Source organism: Pyrus communis, chromosome 8, assembly GCF_963583255.1.
Source record: "Pyrus communis chromosome 8, drPyrComm1.1, whole genome shotgun sequence".
Classification (NCBI taxonomy): domain Eukaryota; kingdom Viridiplantae; phylum Streptophyta; class Magnoliopsida; order Rosales; family Rosaceae; genus Pyrus; species Pyrus communis.
Genome location: NC_084810.1, coordinates 4,371,124 through 4,393,717, shown reverse-complemented (window position 1 = coordinate 4,393,717; position 22,594 = coordinate 4,371,124). Strand labels below are relative to the sequence as shown.

Sequence of the window (22,594 nt, the reverse complement as noted above, 5' to 3'; positions counted from 1 at the left end):
CTATGTACTAGGGCATGGCAATGCATCGGAATTTTAGATTGTTGGATTCTTTACTACTCGGTGTATATGACATAAATTAGTATGGTAGAATTTTTAGAATTCAAACTCGAATGTAGAAGAAGAAACACATTGTCCCAAGCAACTTAACTAAGTTCAAGTATGCATTTATCAATCTCTCTATTTCAGCAACACAAGTTCGTGTTCTTTCTAAAACTGCCAACTTCCATATTGTGTTGTCGGAGGAGAAATGTTTATTTTGCATTTATTTAACACCTAGTACCTTAGCTGTCATATATATATATATATATATATATATATTATAGGGAGAAAAATTATGCGCATTCTCTATAAACAAAAGTTCACCACGAGTGTGCTGGCATGGCCCTATCACCCTTCTCCATATTTCTTAGTTGTTGTATGACCTTAAATGCCACATTCCCTGATTTGAATTCTTATCTCTATCTCCACTTAGTGCACATTATGAATTATCACGATGTAGCTCAGTAGTTGGGACAAATTTCAAAGAACCAATTTACTCGATTCATCTTGAGTTTGATTTTTTACGCTCATGAATCACACAATGACAGCCAAGAAAAAGCTGAAATACTTTTTTGAGTTTTTCCCGATACTCAAAAGAATGAATTGCACCGTGACTTCGCCACCAATAGGTCCCTTTTGCACATCATGGACCCTCTTGTCCAAATGCTTATGTATCCACATTAAAATATGCTTTTATTCCAAAAATTGTCCTAAAAGCACATGGTTCCATTCCCCCACATGGCATCCCTAGTGATCAGCCCCCGGTTAGCCGTATTTGCTCATAATTTAATATAGTTCTTTAAAAAAAGAAAGAAAGAAAAAAAACCTATTTTACAGCTTAATTTAAAGGCCATATTATGGGTGTCTTTTACTGGTTGAAATCTGAGAGCAACTCCTTTTGTGTGGAGCCATGGAGCCAATTGGTGATGACCCAAATGAGCAATCTGCAAGTAGGAAAGAAGACAATGTGGAAGAAGCCAATGATCTCTTGGAAGAGTGTTGGTATTTTGATAACTTGCTCAACAGGAAACAGAAGATGCTAAGATGTTTTTCTGATCCTCATAGCAACTCATCAGGTTTTGGTCAAGGAATGTCAGTGAAGGCGAATAAGGCCACAGAAGGCAATGGATTTGCCGGTCCAAATTTGGTTCGGACACCGTCGTTGCCTCTTCATATAGGGAGGCAGGAGACTGTTCAAGTGAAGCAAAGTGGTGGTAAGAGTAGTGTGAGCAAATTGACAAGGGAAACGTCGCATCAGAAAATGCTGCAGACACCAACCCAACCGTCGGTTTGTATTGGGAGGAGGACAGGAGTTCAGGATAGAGAAAGTGATATCAGAAGAAGTAGAGTAAATGGGCAACCGGTGCGTCACAATTTGCTCAGGACACCTTCCTTGCCACCATGTGAGGAAGAGAAGAGAGAAACCTGGAAAGTGTTCCGCAAAAACACAAGGTACTAGCTAGCTATTATCATCACGTTTTTAGTTTAGAAATATACGTTAATTAAAATTATGAATTAATAGATTCAAAAAAGTCACCATGCACTCCTCAGGTTTGCTTGCTTATGCATTAAATTGATATTAAGGGATGCAGATGACTTTTGTGGAGCGACATTAACAACTCAATATTTAACGACGGTTTAATTAACTTATTGTTGTTATCTTACAATGTTGTTACGCTTGATTATTGCAGGGGCTCATGACACAATGTTCTACCATTCCAAGATATAAACCCCCCAAAAACACAGTAGGGGAAAGCAACATGAGTAGTACAGATGGGATTAAGGAAATGAGACTACGGTGCCCTAATCAACTGACGACGAGAAAGAGCCTAAGTGATCTTGAAATTGAAGAACTGCAAGGGTTCAAGGACTTGGGGTTCACATTTGACACGAAAGAGTTGAGCCCTAATGTGGTGAACATACTTCCCGGTCTGCAGGAAAAGAAGAGGAGTGAAGATTTGAACTTGATACATGTTAGGAGGCCTTATCTTTCCGAGGTGTGGTTGGCGCAAAGCTGCGCAGCCCCGCCACCTCCAAATTTGGGTGCAACTAGGTCTACTGAAGATATAAAGGCACAAATCAAGTTCTGGGCTAGATCTGTGGCTTCTAATGTGCGCTAGGGATTTTTTTTTATTTTTTATTTCTTTTCTAAATTTTAACTTGATTTACATACTAATCGATTATGTAGTCCGATTCATTTAAAAAAGTAACATCCAATAATCTACCCAAACCAATTAATCCGACCCAATTTGGTCAATTTCAATAACTCTGATGATCAGATTGAATCATTGGATTAAAAAAAATCATGTGTGAGACAGAGAGGAAGATGGAGTTGCTATTGTATAATCTCAATGATCCGCTCTCATGCGACACTTTCAATTGTATTATTTCACTTAACATACACTTATTGTTTTCATTTTGTGAAATAGTGTTTCAAAAACCAGTCTTGTAAAACATTACCAAATGAGCATAAATGTTTCTAATTTACGTTCATGGGCGTTTCTGTTTTCATAGAAAACAATTAGATAATCAAAATCTCTAACTTGGCTAATTCACGCATACTTTTCAGCTTTTCACACTTCTCTCTTTATTTATCATCATCAAATTAAATAAATAAAATTAAAACAACAGGACATATAATACAAATACATATATATATGGTTAGGATCCAAGGCCACCCTTTTAACTCACATTTTGATACACATTTGTATGTGACTCACTCTGTAATGTATTTCTGGGATCAAATTTTTCTAGTTTTATGTCTTACTTCAAAGACCATGTCTCTAAAATTTACCCAAAACCAAAACCATATGTCTATTGGATTAAATTAAGGGGGTGTAGTTAATCTGAATTTCAGAGAATTTTAATAGACTTTTTTTAAGTGACAGATTTCAGAGGATTTTAATAGACTTTGTAATCCTATATGGATTTGGCAGATTTACATAGATTTTCATTACGATTTTTGTGGATTTGTATGGATTTCTTTCATGGGTTTCTAAGAATTTTTGAAAAAATTGAAAATCACATGCAGAACCGGATCATTTTTAATGAAATCATGCGGCTAGGACTAAACAACTCCAATGCGTGTTCAGTAGTCTCCTCTGTTTGACCTTCCTTCATTCCATCTAGCATACCGATCACAAGCTGCAAGCATATTCACCGTGATCCTTTCGTTCCCCTTCAATCCCATGCCCACCATTTTTCTAAACTTCAAAGCACACTCTGGCTTCCCACCCTTCCAATACCCACCATACATTACATTCCAAGAAACCATATTTCTCTCAGGCATTTCATCAAACAACCTACATGCAACCTTCAAATCATCAAATCCAGACATTTATGTACAATCATCTAAACCTACAACTCAAGTCAGAAATATGAAATTACATAAGTTTATGTGAAATTATCCAAAGCTCCCATCTTTTCTATTAACTGAACTGAAGGCTTAAAACCCTAAAAAATTAGGAATTTTGTGAAATCAGAAATTGGGCATTAATTAAAATCCTAAAACCCATCAACATTGATTCCTAAACATCAGAACCATGGTTGCATCATCGCTCACTTTGCCTTTCATTTTCCTCTCCGTTTACAATCTCAACCTCTCTCACTAGAACTCTTCTGTTCTTCTTCTACTCCCTATCCGCCCTCCACCTCCTTCAAATCCAGCTTCTGCAACTCATCAGATTCTCTATCCCCCTCCTCCACCTTCTCTTTCAAATCCATTTACAGTGGCTAAAATGTAGCACCCCTTATTTTTTTCCCACGACAGCAGCCCCAATTATAGTATGAGAAACAGACCAAGCATCAGAACCATGGTAGATATATCCTCAAATCTGCGGAGGAAGGACAAAAAGAAGTGAAAGAAAAGGTGGAGAAGAATTCATGGTAGGACTGTTCATCGCCTTTGCTCATGAAAAGAAATCATAAGGGGGAGGGTTGGATTGTTGATGACATTTTGTATTTATACTTCCCATTCTCAAATCCATCAAAATCCTTCATTTATAAAAATCTTAGCAAATCTTTGGTATTTTCATTATACCTAGATTTGTATGGATTTTTTTTAATTTTAATTGACTACCCATGAATTTGGATGTATTTTTCAAATTCCCTTAAATCCTAATTTGACTACATCAAAATTTTCAAATCTTTTAAAATCCTCTTTCAGACTCCTAATTGACTACACTCTAATTTTAAAGTTTATTAAAATACTATCAAATCCTAATTTGACTATACCCAGTTTCTTTGAATAACCGTATTTTTTTTTTTTTAATACAAATGAATATCTTAGTAATTTTGAATTTGTCTAATTTTTTACAAATATGAGTTATGATTAATGTACTCTAAATGTTGAAATTCATTACAACCCTACAAAAACAAAAAAAAAAAAAATAATAATATATATATATATATATATATATATATATATATATATCAATGTTCACATGAAATATGGTTCAAGATCTGGAGGGGATAACAGATATTTTCATAAGCCCACCAAAATCCAAAATATGCAAAAGAAGATGTCATCTTTGATTGATGAGAAACCAAAAAAAAAAAAAAAAAGCCAAAAAACACAGCCGTAACTGAACTCCTCAGCAGCTCAGGTCTCTCTCCCTCTCTAAAATCCCTCAAATGTTGCAGACCCAACACCTTCTCCTTTCCAATTTCCCCATCTTTCTCTCTCATCCCCAAACCCACTTTCTCTCACCTCCCAATCTCTCACCTTTTCCTCTTACTTTTCTCCACAAAACCACCAGTCTCTGCCCTGTCTCAGCCCATTCCAGAGCCGGACCCGAACAATGGCTAGCCGAAGCTCCAGAACCCACCACCGCAACTCCATACACTCCCTTAGAATTTGCTCCAGACGGTCCCGAAGAATTGCCACCGTCTTCTTCTCCAGTGTTTGCCACCAATGATGACCCTTCATCTCTCCAAGTGGCCACCAGTGTTCTTCTCACAGGAGCCATCACTGTCTTCCTCTTTCGCTCGCTGCGACGCCGTGCCAAGCGTGCTAAAGAACTGGTAAAGACGGTAGCTTTCGCTTCATTACTGTGTACAAATTACTGTTTTTTGTGTGTAGTTATTGCTAAAGTTTCGAATTTTGGGAATTGGGTTTTGGTGGGAATTGCCTTTTACTTTCAATTACAAGTTTTTTGGAGTTTTGGGGAATGCTTTTAAATTTTATTACACACAAATCACTACTTTTAGCTACACAAATTGGAGGGAGGGTTTGAATCCATAACGTTGCAGGTTGAAGAGGAAGCCATATCCACCCGCGGCGATCCACCACTTGCCAGGAATGATTTTCACTGATTATATGTACTTTAATTTTAATGTGTTAATTTTGCATTTTGAGAAATTGGGATACAATTTTCCGTTCACTTTAAATACAATTTTTATGTGTTAGTGTGAGCCAATTTGTGGGCTTTGATGGAGTGATTTTGGTACCTAGAAATATAGGTCATCTGGAGTGAAGAAGTCATTGAAGGATGAGGCTTTGGATAGCCTGAAAGCACTGTCTACAGGTTCTGTTGAAGCAAAAGGTCCACCGTCACCTGTTCAGGCATTGTTGGGTGGAATATCAGCTGGCGTCATTGCGCTTATTCTTTATAAGTTCACTACTACAATTGAAGCATCTCTCAACCGCCAAACTATTTCTGATAATTTTTCGGTTTGTCCCTTCATTGCTCGTGTCCTTGATTTTTCTGTTCTGGACATATTTTTTTGTTTAACTAACACAATAGTTCTTATGAGTTTACGCTACTATCACATTTTCTCTCAATTCCATAGGAAAGAATAATGATCCAGATAAAATCTCTTGCACTTTTACTGCGTCTGAATTCATGTTGCTTCATTTCTTGTGTACTGGGATACCTGTGTGCTCTAAGTTCAGCGTAAATACAAAATAGAACCGTAGGATTAAGAAAGTTAAGTTCTTAAATAGTTCGGACTATTACTGGTGATACCTTACACGACTTGAGGCACAAAATACTCTTGCTCTTTTTTCTTCTTTTTTTATCCAATTGAATGTGGTGGTAGAAATATTGCACTCCAAGACTGCTTTTCATTTGTATTCCGGTTGGTGTGTGAACTTGGCTAATTTTCATTTGTATTCCTGTTGGTCTTTGAACATTGTACTTGTGTTTCTACATTTCAGGTTCGTCAGATTACAATAACCATAAGGTAGCTCCTACTACTAATTCCTTCCGGTTTTCCTTGCTCTTAAGTGATCGGAAAATGATCACCTTTTTTTTCTTCTGTTGGCAGGACCATTATAAATGGGTTGTGCTACCTTGCAACATTTGTGTTCGGCATCAATGCTGTGGGTTTAGTCCTTTATGCTGGTCAGCTCGCCATCAACTCTATCATGGAAGATATAAATGAAGACACTCAGACTCAAGGTACGGAGCAGTCAGGCTCACTGAATTCAACGGTTGAAAGCCCCGCAAATAGTGGTGAGAACAGCAATAAGGATAATCAAAGTTCAGATGGAACACAATAGAGTAGAACCAACATTGACGCAGAAGCTGGTTTTGTCATTTCAACTTATTTCTAGGTAAATATACTGTTTGAATGAAATCTGTGCCATTTCTGGCCGTGTTATTTTTCATGATCAATCTCTCTGCACTCGAGATCCTATTCAATATTAATATATGGTTGTCAAAGATGAAGCGGTTCTTAGCAGCTGCCATGAATGTTTGTGTATCTTTGCTCATTGATTTTTACAGAAAGAAGAAAACGAGAGTGCAAAAATCAGTTTTCTATGCTCAAAAGTGTAAAAATGATTGAAATTACGAAAATCACCAAATCACATCATGTCAAAGTTTGCTATAAAAATTTTAAGACTGGAATTAGAATACAAAACATGTGATTGTTTCTCTCTTTCTCTCGATCAATTGTTACTCCAAAATCTTCTGCTAGAGTTTAACTTGTTGCCTCTGAATCTAATCTCGTACTTGGTTCTGGTGGTTCTTGAGTTGTGCTTCCATGCATTTGTGATCTGTTTTCATGTTGCTCATTAGCCCTTTCGATTCTGTGTTTTTCTTCATCAATTTTTCTGATCATATTATCACGTCTCCCAACTGGTCGGAACTGATGCAAAGGAGTGGAATTTGAATCAAGCCTGTGCAAAACCAACACCATGGTCACTGAGCAAACGAACATCGGAATCGGACCAAAAATCCAAAGCAGCAAAGTAGTGGCAAAGTAGATAGCTCTTTGCCCCAATGTCCAGAACAAGCCTCCACTCATCACCGCCTTCTCGACATGCTCCTGAGGAATATCACTGTCTGGCATACTGATGAGGAAATTGGCATGAACAAAGTCTCTTATACAATGTAAAAAAGAAGCTAAGGCCAGCAGAAAGCAGGCCAGAATGCTAATATATTTAACGGAAACTAGCGCAGGACTTGTGTCGCCGTATGTAATACTGCTCGTGAAGACATTGTGCGAAGAGTTTCCAATCCATGCTCCGATGAGAGAGCTTAAGGCTAGAGAGGTTGAGGCTAAGAAATTTGCTGCTGTTGTGGTGCTAGAGATTACAGCTAGGGACATACCTCTGTCCTTTGCATCAACCTGCAATTAATTAAAGACCAAATAGAGTTATATACTGTGTTTTCTCTTGCCAGACTGTCTGACATACGTTGATATTGTCAGACTGTGAATCTGCATCCCGCATTCTAAGCAAAGAGAAAGATTAAAAGTGGAATCTTATATACTGACCTGCAACATTCTCTCAACCCAAGCTTTTCTGCAGTGGTTTTCATTGCCAATGACTGTAGTTTCAGGATGTCTCAGGTATCTATACAGAAGAAAAAGATGGTAGCAAAGCATGATTAGCAACCCAGTTGGGACCAAGATTAAATCTAAGTATTCCTTCTTCCAAACCATTCTCTCTCTCTCTCTCTCTCAAGTAAAATGAACAGATTAATTGTTGGGTTTGGTTGGTATTTTAATCAAAGTATATATATTATTCTGGCTAAACGTTAAGCTCGACAAGTATAGTGGATTTGGTTAAGTAGATAAAATTGGCTTTACTTTTGAAGGAAGAAGTTGACCGACTTCTCAATTAAAAATTAATTAATCGTGTATATGATCCATATCGTGACTAATAAGAACTTAGAAATACCATGCATGCAGCTGTTCTTTTACTTCACGGGGAAATGGAAGTTGTACGAGAACATGCTTTTAGCTCATTGCATGGCGGTGATATTGTCGAACTCATCACGTAAATATTGTTCTCATATTGGAGTGGGCGATGTTACTCACATTTCGCTCTCCCTTCTCGACTCTTCTTTCTTTCATTTTGTAATATTGCAAATGATCAAAACTGTTTATTCTCTAATTCATCCTCTAAAGATCATTAGATTAATTCTGTAAAAAATCAATCAAATCAACAATTGTTTAATCGTTTGATAAAATAGTTAGTTTATTTATTGAATAATTGTTTCATGAATAAAAGATTTCGAATTTGGTTCAATTTTAGTACAGGAAATCTTTACAGACCTAAAAAACAGACAATTTTGATCATTTTGCAACATTGTATGATAAGAAAAAAGAGTAAAAAAAGTAGAACGAGTAAATAAAAAGGTTGCTAGCATTTCTCATCTAAGTGAATCGAACTAAAAACTTTCTCAAACAAAACATAGACATCCATTACTAGACCATAGGGAATTTGGCCTACCAAAATTTTTGAAACATAGCATTTTTTTTAGTAGGATTACATTTAGGCCGGAGGTACACAGGGCTCAAGGGAATTTCTGTAAGGGTTTTTGTGATTAAGTGTACTGATTAATTTGTATATCTTTCTCCACTTGTGGAACAAATCTTTCTCCATGGAAGATTTTGTGAGAAACCGTATTGAACTTCGAAGGACCACCTTGACATGAAGGATATGGATTTGGTTTGACGGACTACCACGCATACAATATTGGGAGCTGTTAGTATTCGGAAAAAGTCATCATACAGTTAAATTTATATAAACAGAAAGAAATGTGTGAAAAAATAGTGCAGAATGATATTTTTGAAGCGTCAATAGCAAGACCGTTATACATTCTCTCAAAATTAATTTCTTTTTGAATTCAAAGTTCAAGTGGAACAATGATACAGTTTTCTATATTTGGGCTGATGATACAGTTTTGTTAATCAATATAGAAGGCTTAGGTGTTCTCTTCCATGACCGGTTCTAAGATTTCGGGTGTTCTATGTGCGGAATTTTAATTAAGAACCTTATTAATCAATTCTTTTCATTACAGGGCATGTGTTGGTGTATCGCCTGCACTCTCTCAAGGTCGGCCATATTCTCTTTGAAATTGGATACCCTTCTTCACATATAGGTTTTCTAACTACTTTGGGTTTTTTTTTTTTTTTTTTTTTTTTTTTTTTTTTTTTTTTGGTCAAACGATAGATTTTGTTAGATTAGAAGTTATATTAACCACTGACCTCACGCTGTCATGCAATGGCTCAACATCTTTCCACCATTGTGGTAAATGACCACTTGCCTAACTACTTTGTTATTAGGCTTGTCTATGTTGTGATATTTTACTTTGGCTTTTTAACCAAAATGGTCTTTGAGATTTGCATAATACATACTTTGGTCTCTGAGATTGAAAATTAATAGAAATGGTCCCTGAGATTGCCCATCATCAATCATTTTGGTCCTTCCATTAAAAACTCTTTCGGCAATTTTCAAAACTTCGTAACTCAATTGTTTCTTAACCAAATTTGACCCATAATATATCAAAATGGAAGATAGGGAAATGTAGAACAAGATTATACCATTTGGAAGCCAAATGGTTGCCAAAGATGGTCGGAAAATAGGCTGAAAGGTGACTGGTCCGCGGGAAAACTGGAAAACTCGTCGGAAACTGGGTAAACTTTAAACGTTCATAACTTCTTCAATACTCAACGAAATCGAGTGATTAAAAAACGAAAATCATACTTCTTGACGAGATAAAGATAATGGTATCTTTTTCGATGGCTAATTTGCGGTGGTTTGGCCAGAAAAAGGTTCAAAAGTGGCTAACTCGAGACCAAGAAAGCCACTTTCGAGTCGTTTTTCAGCCAAACCATGGCCATCTAGCCGTCAAGAAAGGTACCATTCTCTTCATATCGTCGAAAAGTATGATTTTATTTTTTCAATTACTCGATTTCGTTGAGTATTGAATAAGTTATGAATGTTTAAAATTTACCTTGTTTCTGGCAAGTTTTCCAGTTTTCCCGCGGACCAGTCACTTTTCAGGCTATTTTCCGGCCATCTCTGGCAACCATTGGACTTTCAAATAGGTATAATCATGTTCTACACTTTTCTATCTTCATTTTGATATATTATAGGTTGAATTTGGTTAAAAAACGACTGAGTTATGAGGCTTTGAAAATTACCCAAAGAGTTTTTGAAGGAAGGACCAAAATGAGGGATAATGGACAATCTCAGGGATCATTTCTATTGATTTTCAATCTCAGGGACCAAAGTTATGTGTTATGCAAATCTCAGAGACCATTTTAGCTAAAAAGCCTTTTATCTTTAACAAATCTAAACTGCATGAATAGAGTTTAACTGCAGGTGAATAGAAGAAGCGCATTTACACTAGGCAATATGGCTAAGTCGATATCTGCAAATAGCACAGCATGTTTATACACAAACATATTCAGTGTTCAGCACAGATACCCCGATATGTTGTGTAAAACAACATGACAAAACTTGACCAATTACCACTTAATATGACTACGTCTATGTCTGCAAATCTCAAATGCTACTAACTCAACATGACCATACTTGACCAATTAGCATATCCGGGTAGTTGTTTCACACTTGATTAGCATAAGTCTCATGTTTGACTAATGTGGACGTTAAATTAAAAATTATACATATTTGTGATGATTTCAATATCCAATTATAGCTCAACAACTACTTTGTGTTATCAACTATCATGTGATGGTTTAGTGGTTGGGGACAAATTTTAGGCTTGTATTTCACATGGCATGTTCTGAGTTCAATTCCTGACGTTGTGTGAATCACACGATGGTGGCTAAGGAGAGTCTGAAATGTGTCTGTGAGTCTCCTCAGTTCACGACAAAATGAACCCCTTGTGTTTTATTATCTATATTATTAAGAGAAGAAGGCTTGTCAACTTTTTGCCCCCTTTTCTTCCAATTTTGCCCCTCACTGTTAAATGCACAATGTTGACATGAGAAGGGCAAAATAATAATTTTGTACCTTTTGACAAAATGACAATTATATCCTCATTTTTCCTATTTTACCCTCACTTTTGATACACAACATTTACATAAAGAGGGTAAAATGGTAATTATGTAATATTAAGAAAAATATGCCCTTATTAAGAGATCTCATTATCATTGTCTCATACTCTTTTTAAAAAAATTTAAAAACTAATTACACTCCTTAATCAAAAACAAAAATGAAAAAGAAAAAACTCTTTCTTTCTCTCTCAGCATTTGTCACAAAAGAAATGGAAAACATGACAAGACTTGTCCCTCGTACGATTGAGCATCCACCAATAACCTTGCTACATGATTTATGGATTTGCAAGTAGAAAGTGAGGCGATTTGTCCAATTCATGAGGAAATCGTAGACAGATAATAAGGCCAACCAAAACCTTCTTTGCTCTTCTTTACAGCTCTTCCCATCGTAGCTTTTCCCTCCCCAACTTTTCTTGTTTTTGGTATTATTCGTTAATTATTATTTGTTTTGTACGTTTGTTGTTGGTGTAACTATCTACAATAGTTGTCAACTTTTTTATGCCACCACCTATAGCCAATGTGGGTGAAAATAAAGCAACTTTTCATCTATTGCAGTAGCATTGATTGTTACGAAAAATTAAAAATTGAGGTTGAAAATAAAATATCTAATAGTTTTAGAAATCAAAACTAACAATTGAAACACTCATATCATTAAGTGTTACATAGCATTGAAGCCAATCATGTACTTGTACAAAATCATATCATACTCTGTACACTTTGTTATGTCTCACTTTACTCAATATACACATTTTTGTGTCCCATATTACCCGCTCCGTCAACAAGGTTGAAGGAGACATTAACTTCACTGGCGAGACAAGGGCTCTTTGGACTTTGCAACTCGTCTTCACGTTTAGGATTAATGAGATAGCAAAAACAACCTTAGAAATTTGATCTTCCTAACATTATCCAAAACTAAAACCTTGTCAAATTACCCCAAGTTTCCTCCATGGCTATCCTAAATGGCTCAATCTCTCAAAGATTGACAATTTGTCATTAAAACTCGCAATTTATTTGACCTATCTCAATTATCTTTGCTGAAAAAATTAGAGAGTTAGCGAATTAATGTTTCTCTTAACCTAGTTGATGAAATAGGGTTGAAAGAGACGAATGATGAATACAGGAAATACGGTAACACAAGACAAGAGAGCATATGATTAAAATGGAATTTTATAAAGAATAAGACAAAAATCATCTTATACACTAAATTGTTCTGTTGTGAGATCTCAACCGTTGAATTATTTATCCAACATCTAACAATCTAAAACCATAATATATATCAAAATATACTAAATAATAATACAAATTACAATTCTATAGCTAAAAATAAGCCTAAATAAAATCCCCAGAAAATTGCAAGGTGGAGTTGAATTCCCTATCGAAAGGTAGTTCTGAATTTGACAATGGCTGTAGATAAACCCCATTATTATAGCACCCATGTTTCACCACCTTTCACCATTTACATCATGTGTTTTTTACTTTCACCATTCAATTCACCAAAAGCAGATAACAAAAATACAAACACCCTATAAACATGAAAATTCCTGTGATAAATGAAACAAGAACACGTGTACAAAGTAGATTTGTATTAATGAATTTGTAGGTTACAATCTTTGTTTACAATTTTCCTCTAATTCAGTCTTCAAATTTGATGTAGATGTGTAAGTTGTTGATCCAAGGGTCACGATAACTTGATCTCGGGCGAACGATTGAACAGTTGCTTCAAGTTTTGAGCTTGAAACAATGTGTGGATAGTCTTCACCTCTAGGTTTGTGTATGATCTATGGCAAAGGTGATGTTGATGTGGGATTTTGTTGATTCAAGGGTCTTGGCGACTTGATCTTGAATCGAATGTCGTTACAAGTTTTAAGCTTGCAACAAAGTGTTGAAGGAATCGGCACAAGTGATTGTTGATTCTTCAAGGGAATGCTTTGGCTTTGGTCGAAAGAAAGCTTCGGCTTTGGTTGTACGTCCTTCGAAGAGAGCTTTGGTAGCGTATTAGTCTTCAAACATTTGGCAGAGGTTCTCCTTTTGTGAGAATTTCGGCCCTTCAATGTAGAAATTGTCAACCTTTATGCTTGTCTGAGAACCTTGTATTTATAGACTTCTCAAAGCTTGCCTTTGGATGGATTTAGCTTTGATTTGTGTCTTGATTCGTCCATGGGAAAATTTAGTCATGTTTTGTCTCTTAATTTCAACCAATTTCCCTTGCATGGCTGATTTATAGGGCTTTCTTGCCTATTCTGCGAGCAATCTTCAATTCTTGCTTGTTTTGTGAAGATATTTTAGCTTTCATTCCGGTTTTGGAAGCAATTTGGGCCCCTTGCCGATTTTAAGGAGATTTCCTCCCCTTTGCCGCATTTTAGGAATGCTTTTGAGCTTCCTTTGCTTGATTTGTGCCATATGTCATTGATGACTTGTCCATTTGTGATGAGTCATATGTCACATGCATCATTTGCATGCAACGAAATTTACATGTCTACAAATGCCCCCACTTCAAGGTGCGTTGTAGGCATGTGCTTGTCACATGTAGAAAACGTGTTTTGAAGTCCTGCAATGTGAATGTTCTAACTCAAGGGTCGTTAAGACTTGATCTTGAATTAGTTTGCTTCTTCAAGGGCTGTAGAGGCGTACTTCTTGAATTGACATGATGAATTTCATCAAAGGCCGTTGAGGTGTATTTATTGAACGAAACATTTCTTCAAGGGCCGTTGAGGCTTGGTCTTGAATAAATGAAAACTTTCTTCAGAGGCAGTAGAGGCTTTGATCTTGAAAGAAATGAAAATTTTCTTCAAGGGCCATAGAGGTTTGATCTTGAAAGCAATGAAATTTTCCTTCTGTAGAGGCTTGATCTTGAAAGAAATGAAACTTTTATTCAAGGGCCGTAAAGGCTTGATCTTGAAAGAAATGAAACTATTCTTCAAGGGCCGTAGAGGCGTAGTCTTGAACGAAATGAAATTTTTTTCTTCAAGTGCCATCGAGGCTTGATCTTGAAAGAAATGAAACTTTTCTTCAAGGGCCATAGAGGCTTGATCTTGAAAGAAATTTTGGAAATGGATAAATCGGCACATACTTATTGTGCGTATTGATTTTCCATAATTTTGAAAAGATAAATTTGGTATATTTTGAGATTTGGATTTTTTTTTCTTGTGGTTGTGGGAAAAAATGTTTTTCCTTCCTACCCTTCAATTTTGGTAATAAGGATGATTTCCTTCAAAGTGTTGGAAAGCTTTTGTGATTCCCTTCAAGGTTTTGGAAATATTTAATGCTTGTCCTTAGGTAAGTAGGATTTGCATTTTTTTTTTTTTTCTTTCCCTTTCCCTTTCCATTTTTTCGGCCAAGGGAGTGTTTCCCTTTTGGTTTGGGAAACTTGAAGGCTTGTCCTTATTTTGGAGGGATTGCCTTTTATATTTTGTCAAGGAAAGGTATTTTCCTTTGATGTTTTGGAAATTTTGAAGCCCTTTCCTTTTTCTTTTTTTTTTTTCTTTTTTTGTCCTTTTCTTTTCTTTGCTTTTTTCGTTGCAAAAACAGCATGCTTTTTTCCCTTTATGGCCAAAATCTTCTTGCCATTTTTTGCTTGGAATTTGCTTCCTTCTTTTGGTTGGAATGTACTTCCTTTTTTTTTTCCTTTTGTTGTTTGGTACGTATCTTCCCTATAGTATTAGGAAGCAATTGACCTTTATTTATAGGACAATTGGGCGTGTGTTCTTGTCACAACACATCTTTGCCGTGCATATTGACTTTGCTTGCTGCCATGAGTTGTAGCTGCTTAAAGCTTGTTACAGTGTGTCACTTTTTACCGCGTGGTGCTGTGCAAAAGACTGCATCGAGGTTACGCTGTGTGCCTTTTGGTCGCAGTTTCCCTCGATGGTGACGTTGTCGTGCAGTACAAGAAACTGCTTGCGTAATCGCTGCGGGGTTGCGTAGTGCGATTGCATAGCATTTTGGTTTTCTTTGCTATTGTAACGTGCTTTGAAGAACCGTCTTGTAGTTGTCCTCTTTGTTGTGCTGCTCAAGCTTGTGGTTGATTTCTTTTTGTCGTTGTGACTTTGTCATCTTCATCTTTCAACACTCACGAGGCTTGTCTTGCATGTCATTTCCTTTAGTGAAGCAAATTTTTTGTTTTTTGCCGCCCCACTCTTATGCTTATGTTGCCTTGTTTGCTTTGTTGCAGCCATGGTATTTTTCAAGTGTTTTAAGAGCAATACCATCACCATTCTTGTGAATGAAGGCAATTTGCAAGATAGGGGAATGATGTTGAAGCTTTGTGGGCCGTTGACTGGCCCTAAGGTGCTTGTTCTTCCTACAAAAGACAACTCGATGCATATCAAGTCATGGTCTTCTAAAGTATCTTGGGAGGTGACAGATTTTGGTCGACCAAATACAAAGAAGAAGGCGTGTACGTCGAGGATTCTTATCTTGAATCCTTCGCACCATGTTCGTGACAATTCACCGACTTCATTTAAGCTGCTTGGCGATTGCATCCGTAGCGGAGCTATGACTAGAATAGCACCTTATCGACTACTGGAGAAGCCGTCTTTGCTGAGTTTTACTAGGAGTGGCTTGAAGATGTCTTGAGATGATCCAAAGATGTGCTTACTAACGTGGGCATATACACATCTTTGTTTATTTATGATCGTCATCCTTCCATCCTTCATGCTTTCTTTGAGCATTGAAGTTCATTAATTTACGGAGATGCTATTTGGAGGCAATCTACCCACAGACGAGGAGATTGGGGATCCGCCTAGTGCAAAGCTTGCTACAAATCTGCCAAGTTGCCCAAGTTTTCCATGTGTAGGTGTAGGTATGCAAGAGCCCGCCATTCGTCCAACACCTTTGCCAGCTAGCTTTGAGATCTCTTTGAGAGGGCCGAACCTTAGTGGTACTGAGCAGCTTATCCATCACATCAACCTTCGTGTGGCCATGGATATCAAAAGCCATATTGAGAAGAGGATTTCAAAGTGCCCATTGAAGGACCTTGCGTTGCTCAATGAGGACTTGTCGAAGCTTGTTTCTGTGATTGACAAACTTAATGTTGATTTCTCACTCTTGAGAGTCAAGATTGTCGAGCTTATGGCTACCTCAACTGAGTATTCTTTTTTGCATATTGTTTCCTCTAAGAAGTTGAATCCAGAGGTTAAAGCTCAGCAACTTGCGGCAATAGACTTATCAATTGCCCAAGTTCGGTCTTCTCAGCAAGTTGCTTCGGAAAGTTATCAAGTCACAGGGACTTCTTTAGCTTCCGTCCAAGCACGTCTAGAAGCGTTGGTGTGAGAATGAGAACAGTTAGAAGTTGAAGCATCACGACTTTAGGGTGTTCTCTCGAAGCAAGAAGCTACATTTTCTCAGCATCAAGAGGAGATTTCACGCCTAGAGGAAGAGAAAGCATGGCTATGGAGTTACCCATCTTGTCTCCCACTGATGTGGAGACTTTGAAGACTTTGGAAGGCTTGCTTGAAGATCGTCGCCGTAGTTTTAGGGACATAACTTTCAAGTAATGTCTTCCATTCTTTGTACTTTAAGCCTTTTTTCTTTCAGTAAGGCTTTGGAGTCGACTTCTTCCTTTAAAGAAATAAAGTATTCACAATTTGAATTTGCTCCTTATTCTTCAAAGTGTTTGCATTTTTTTTTTTTTTTTTTTTGGTTGGTGATGTGACTGTACTAGGAAGAAGATAAGGGAGATCGGAAAAAGAAATTTTCCGATCAAAGCAAGGAAGGGTTAAAATGGAAGAACAAGGCTGGAAAACAAAGAAAATCAGAAAAAGCAAAAGAAAATGGACTACCACCGACCTTAGCCGGAGCTAAAACCGACAGCTAGACCGGAAGTCAGGATTGGAAACCCTCACTGAGGTTGAGAAAATCTCTCACTAAGAGAAGCTCTCAAGTTGAGAGAAGAAAACCTCGTTCCTCCTTTTAATGTAACTTGTATGGATCGGAAAGGGCAACGTAAAAATGAATTTATAGAAAAGGTCGTCAAATTAACTTATCAGAACATGAGGATCGGAAAGGGCAACGTAAAAATGAATTTATAGAAAATCATCCCTACATAAAAATGTACAAACGAAATTAGAGAGCAATAATTTAGCACTCTGCAAAACCCTAGTCACTCCCATCCCATACATATAATCGTACAAACTTCCTACATTTTTTTTTTTTTTTTTTTCACAATCCAAATTAATTATCTCCGGCTCAAAACCCTACCCCAGCCGCGCCGACGCCCATCGCAGCCTGCCTATGCTGCTCCAGCTTCCTATTCTTCCAAAAACACGTCTCCGGCGCCGCCGCTAGCTTAGCCGCCGACCTCATCGGCTCCGACTTGCATCGCGTAAGTACAAACGGTTCGTAACCAGCGGACCCCACCAGCTTCTGTCCGATCATCGTCGCCATCGACACGGGGCCTTCCTGAACCGGAAATGAACAAGACGACCGCGGCGGCTGCATCATTACCGGCTGCTGAACCACTGGCGCCAAAGGAGGCTTCGAGTCGATGCTCACTCGCTTCTTCGCCTCATTCGGGACGTCGATTTTCTTGACGTGTCGCTCCGGCAGGCACCGGATGAAGTCCGTGCTGCATACCCAGGTCTCCTTGGACACCTCCATCGACAGCTTCGGCTCGCACATCATTAGCAGCAGGCAGTCCGGCAAGACCGAGTTTTGACCGATCCGCTTCGACCCAGTACCCAAATGCATGTTCGGGTGTTCGGGTTCTGGTTCCGGCTCGGGATCCGGTTCGGGTCTATCTGCCATCACTGTCTCTGTTTCTTCTTCCGTTGACTCCTCTGCAACTTCAGCCTCCGTTTTCTCTTCTTCTCCTTCTACTTCTTCTGACTGTACAGAATCAATGGAAGGTTCTGGAATCTTCGCCTCACTCACTTCCTCTTCTCTCTCTTCATCTTCTTCTTGTTCTTGCTGCGCTTGTTCTTCAAGCTCCAAATTTTCCGGATCTACGACAACTTCTGTCGAACACAAATCTTCCGACACTGCTTGCAGTCCTGTCACATCCGATTTTTGTTCCTCGTCTTGTTCGAAGAACTCTTCTTCCACTTGGCATTGGACTTTCTCTTTAATGTCTCGCACTTCCTCAGAAATTTGCAGACATTTTTCCGAGTTCTCATCCAAATCTTCTTTCAACTCCTCGTCTACTTCGAAGCCCAAGCTTTCTACTAGTTCTTCCGAATCTCCATGCTCTTCGCCTTCGCGAAACCATTCCTCACACTCTCCATCCTCCCGCTCCGCCGACTCCGCCTCCGCCGCCGCTTCCACCTCCGACCCCATTCCCATTTTCTCAACGACTTCTCGTCCAGCAACTTTCTCTGCTTTTACATTACTACCCTCATTGTCATCCTCTTGATCTTCTTCATTTTCCTCGGCAGCAGGCATCTCCCAGAATCTATTAGCAAGTGCAGCCATTTTAACCGGATCAGATCTGCACCTCATAAGCAAAAGCGCATTCTTCGGAGGAACACAAATACTCGCTCTCCCTCCTTCCTCCTCCACCGCTCCACCACCCTCATTGAATCTCTCTTCCTTGAACTCAATCCCTTCAAACACCTGCCTCCGCTGGCTACGGCCGCCGCTGCTCTTACTCCCCCTTTCCGTCCTCTCCTGATCGTCCCCCACCACCAGCTCAATCTCCCTCCCTTTCCCATCCCCGTCTTGCAACGCCACAAACCACCGCGCAAAAACCGCACCGCAGGAAGACGACCCTCCACTCTCTGATCTCACCTCCTTGCTACTACTACTACTCTCTTCTTTCTCCTTGTCAGTCGCCAAACACGAAGACCGGTTCGGAAACAGGCAGTTAAACTCCGACCCGAAAGCCCTCAGGGCCTCGCAAATCGTCAGGGGAAGATGAACCCAACTCTGGTTTCTCTGCCTCATGCATTCCTGCTGATTATTACTATTGCTACTACTTCCATTGATCTGGTGATTCGGAAAGTGCAAGCTTTGGAAGTTGTTGTTGAAAAGCTCTTGACTTTGAGTAGCTGCATTGTTGTTGGAGCTCTCTGTTCTTCTGAAACTCGCTTCGGTTCCCCTGCGTCTGGATCTGGTAATTATCCTCATTTTCTTGCCCTGTTTCTTGGTCTTCACCCTCACCTGTCCGATACACGTGACTTTAGGGGAGGAGGGTTCTGGGTTTTCGAAAGCGCACCCACGTTTTCTGTTTGTGCCCCCGTTCGGGAACATCGGGGAGGCTTGGCCGCCCTTCATGCTGCCGCTGGTTTTGAGGCGGCGGCTGAGGGAGGAGGATAGGGAGATTTGGTTGGGGTCTGCTCCTCTGGCTCGGCCGGGGCTGAGGAGGGACTTGGAGGAGAGCTTCATGGAAGAGGAAGAGAGGCGGGATGTGGTGAAGCAGATGAAGAGCTCGCTGGTGGCCGGACTAGCGGTGCTGCTGCTGCTTTTGGTGCGATGGGGTCTCTGATCTGATTCCATTGTTTCTTCTCATTATAATTTTTACTGAGCTGTGGTGGGTGTGGTTGCCGCCAATAGCATGAACAGGAAGATCTGGCTCTGAGGAGAGGCTATGATTGATGAAGATTTGCTTGGTTTGTATGGTGGGTTGTGCTGCTTTTCCTGCAGATAGAGAGATAGAGATTGAGAGATATATTGGGAATGGAAGGGTGACAGAATGGAACTGGATCCTCTCCTCCTAATCTTAGGATGGGGATCCTTATGAGAAGCCCATACGGGCAGTTCAAATTTAATCCAACGGCTGTAATTATTATAATTTTTAGAGGGATTTTCTGTTTGAAACCGTTAGATCAAATTTCAACGGTCCGAATGAGCTGCTCAGAAGGATCCTCATCCTGAGCTTAGAAGAGGATCCAGTTCCTGTCTTTATCATAATGTAATTGAGTGAGTGTAAGGATGTGATTACATGGAAGAAACTTTTCGGTGTGTCAAAAACACCGTAAGGAACATCAAATGTTATCAATGCAATAGTTTACACTACATACTAATAGTATTTTTCTTTACTTATAAATGAAATGTCTTAAGTTTTTATCCTCGTCAATTATTAGGACAATCTCATTATGACTTAGCCCAAATCTTCTACCCCTTGAATATAAATATCTCGTGGTATTCAAATTAGACGGTGTGATCAAATCCACATAATCCTATTGTAGTTAAACTTGACTTAGCTCGTATATGGATACTCTTGATCTTGTTGATTGAGTAATGCTTGTCATATGACATGTTTATATTCTTGTGTGGTGGTATGTGTAAATGTCAAGTTAATTGATAATTTTATTTTGATAAATTATCTGAGTAGAGCTTAGTTAAAATATCAATGTCACATGGTCGGAGATTATGTGTGATACAAATAGATCACTTTATTATTATAATTTAACGGTATTTTTATTCATTATAAGTGAAGTGTTTTAAATTCGAATTTAATAGATGACAAATTTGATAGTATATTCTTTCTTTGTATAGTGTGAATATATCAGTGCACAAAAAATTGTGATGCAAATATGTTGTACGCTTAATATTACTCTCATAGAATATCACTTAGATGTTGTGTTGAGTTGTGTGTAGGTAGATGGATAGTCGGGTAGTTGGAGTACTTCATAGGTTGTGGGGGATGAGTGAGCATGCATGGGGGCTTTGCTTTTTAGATTTCGCCTTTAAGTGGAGAATCTTGGTACACAATGTGAAAGTCAAGGAAAAAAGGGCAACAACAAAAGACCAGCCAACGGACGAAAAGGTGGGGGATAAAAGAAAAAGTACCTAATAGTTGACGTTGATTAATAGTATACCTTAGTCTAATGGGGGCACATAAGCACAAAAATTCTTGAGTGTTTTCAAATATTTTTCACTTAGTATTACGATATATTGATATTTTTTTTTACTTATAAATGAAAAATTTTAGATTCGATTATCACTAAAGGTGAATTTGAACCAGATTATTGCTAGTTTATTATAAGGCTTAACATATTCCCCTATTTTTTTAGTGTAGATAATATTGTTTGTTTAAACATTCAAATTATCTAATATTCACTATACGTATTTACTATTTAAAAGCTCTATAATAATACCACAAAGCATTTGACAACTATTTGCAGCGAAGTTATTAGAAAGTGGTGTGATTTGTTGGTTGGTTGTGGATAGCTTACCGCTATTTTTTTTTAACAAACGATATTATATACATTAAGGAGAATGAAATGGGTTAAACATCATAATGAACTAGTAATAATATGGTTCAAATCTGTCTTTAGAGAGAATCAAATCTAAAATCTCTTGTTTATAAGTGAAAATGAATAACACTGGACCATAGTACTAAGTGGCAGTTTACGACTATAATATCAATATGTTCTGAGTTTAAGCTTTTTCTTTTTTTTTCTTCTTTTATTGTAACTTAATATAGTAAAATCGCTTATAATTAAAAAATTTAGTCGAATACAACATAAAAGGTTGGATTATTAGATATGTTATAGAATAGGTGCATCAGATTGTACTTGAACATATCCATAACCTTGAACCCATAGCAACCCGGCTACAACTTATACTAGGACATCAACAATAATAATCACAACAATAACCAAGCTTTTATCCTACTAAGTGATATCGACTATATGAATTTTATAATGTAATTGCGCACAGTTTTATATCAAGTCTTCCGTTAGCTCTAAGTACTCCATATCTTTTCTAATAATCTCTTTCAAAAAATTTCTAGGTTTTCCTCTACCCCATTTTGCCCTGAGCCTCCATTTCATAACCGCATCTTCTAACTGGAGTATCTGTAGGTCTTCGGTTCACACCTTCAAACCATATTAAATGATTTTCTCTCACTTTATCTTCAATTGCGGTCACTTCTACCTTACCCATTATGTCCTCGTTCTTAATCCTATACTTTCTCGTGTGCCTACCCATGCAACGAAGCATTCTCATCTCCGCTACACTCATTTTTTGTACGTTTTGCTTTTTGACCACTCAACATTTTTGTGACATAAAGTATCAATGATTTTATTGCCATCCTACAAAATTTTCCCTTGAGCTTTATTGGCATACGACCGTCGCACAACACATCTGATGCACTATTCCACTTCATCCATCTAGCTTGTATTCTATGACTGAGATCTCCATTTAGTTCTGCATTATTTTGCAAAATTACGTTCTGTAACAACCCGTCCCGAAATTTAAGGAATGGAAGGGTATTTTCGTAATTTCACTTTAGGTTGAAAGATATTTTGAAATGTACTTTTTGGGTCTTATTTGGTGTGCCCAGGTGGGGCCCACTTTTGGTTTTTGGTCTCTCGGCTCTTTCTCTCATTTCTTCCTTTTGGACCATGTCTTCTCT

General features: G+C 38.1%; 5 protein-coding genes across 7 annotated transcripts in view; 3 read left to right on the top strand and 2 right to left on the bottom strand.

Moving 5' to 3' along the window:
• Positions 1-22,594, top strand: part of LOC137741411 (probable aminotransferase TAT2) — a 104,442-nt gene that overhangs the window by 72,083 nt on the left and 9,765 nt on the right. The window lies entirely within an intron of this gene.
• On the top strand, positions 950-2,159 carry LOC137741931 (uncharacterized). The gene is made up of 2 exons (XM_068481629.1): positions 950-1,402; positions 1,731-2,159. The coding sequence occupies exons 1-2, from the start codon at positions 950-952 to the stop codon at positions 2,157-2,159; spliced, it is 882 nt and encodes a 293-aa protein (XP_068337730.1).
• Positions 4,592-7,766, top strand: LOC137742624 (uncharacterized). Of its 3 annotated transcripts, XR_011069422.1 has the most exons (5): positions 4,592-5,061; positions 5,492-5,710; positions 6,197-6,222; positions 6,307-6,595; positions 7,143-7,766. XR_011069422.1 is itself a non-coding variant. In XM_068482535.1 (4 exons), the coding sequence occupies exons 1-4, from the start codon at positions 4,672-4,674 to the stop codon at positions 6,539-6,541; spliced, it is 870 nt and encodes a 289-aa protein (XP_068338636.1). In that variant the 5' UTR covers positions 4,592-4,671; the 3' UTR covers positions 6,542-6,689. The 3 variants fall into 3 exon arrangements, 2 of the variants coding, with proteins under 2 accessions (XP_068338636.1, XP_068338637.1); XM_068482535.1 differs by lacking the exon at positions 7,143-7,766 and having other exon boundaries at positions 6,307-6,689; XM_068482536.1 differs by lacking the exon at positions 7,143-7,766 and having other exon boundaries at positions 4,930-5,061; positions 5,500-5,710; positions 6,307-6,689.
• LOC137741930 (uncharacterized) lies at positions 6,964-15,233 on the bottom strand. Its single transcript, XM_068481628.1, has 3 exons — positions 15,079-15,233; positions 7,762-7,840; positions 6,964-7,614 (listed from the first exon to the last, which is right to left on the bottom strand). The coding sequence occupies exons 1-3, from the start codon at positions 15,231-15,233 to the stop codon at positions 6,964-6,966; spliced, it is 885 nt and encodes a 294-aa protein (XP_068337729.1).
• On the bottom strand, positions 17,311-20,052 carry LOC137742530 (uncharacterized). Its single transcript, XM_068482421.1, has one exon. The coding sequence runs from the start codon at positions 19,726-19,728 to the stop codon at positions 17,485-17,487; it is 2,244 nt and encodes a 747-aa protein (XP_068338522.1). The 5' UTR covers positions 19,729-20,052; the 3' UTR covers positions 17,311-17,484.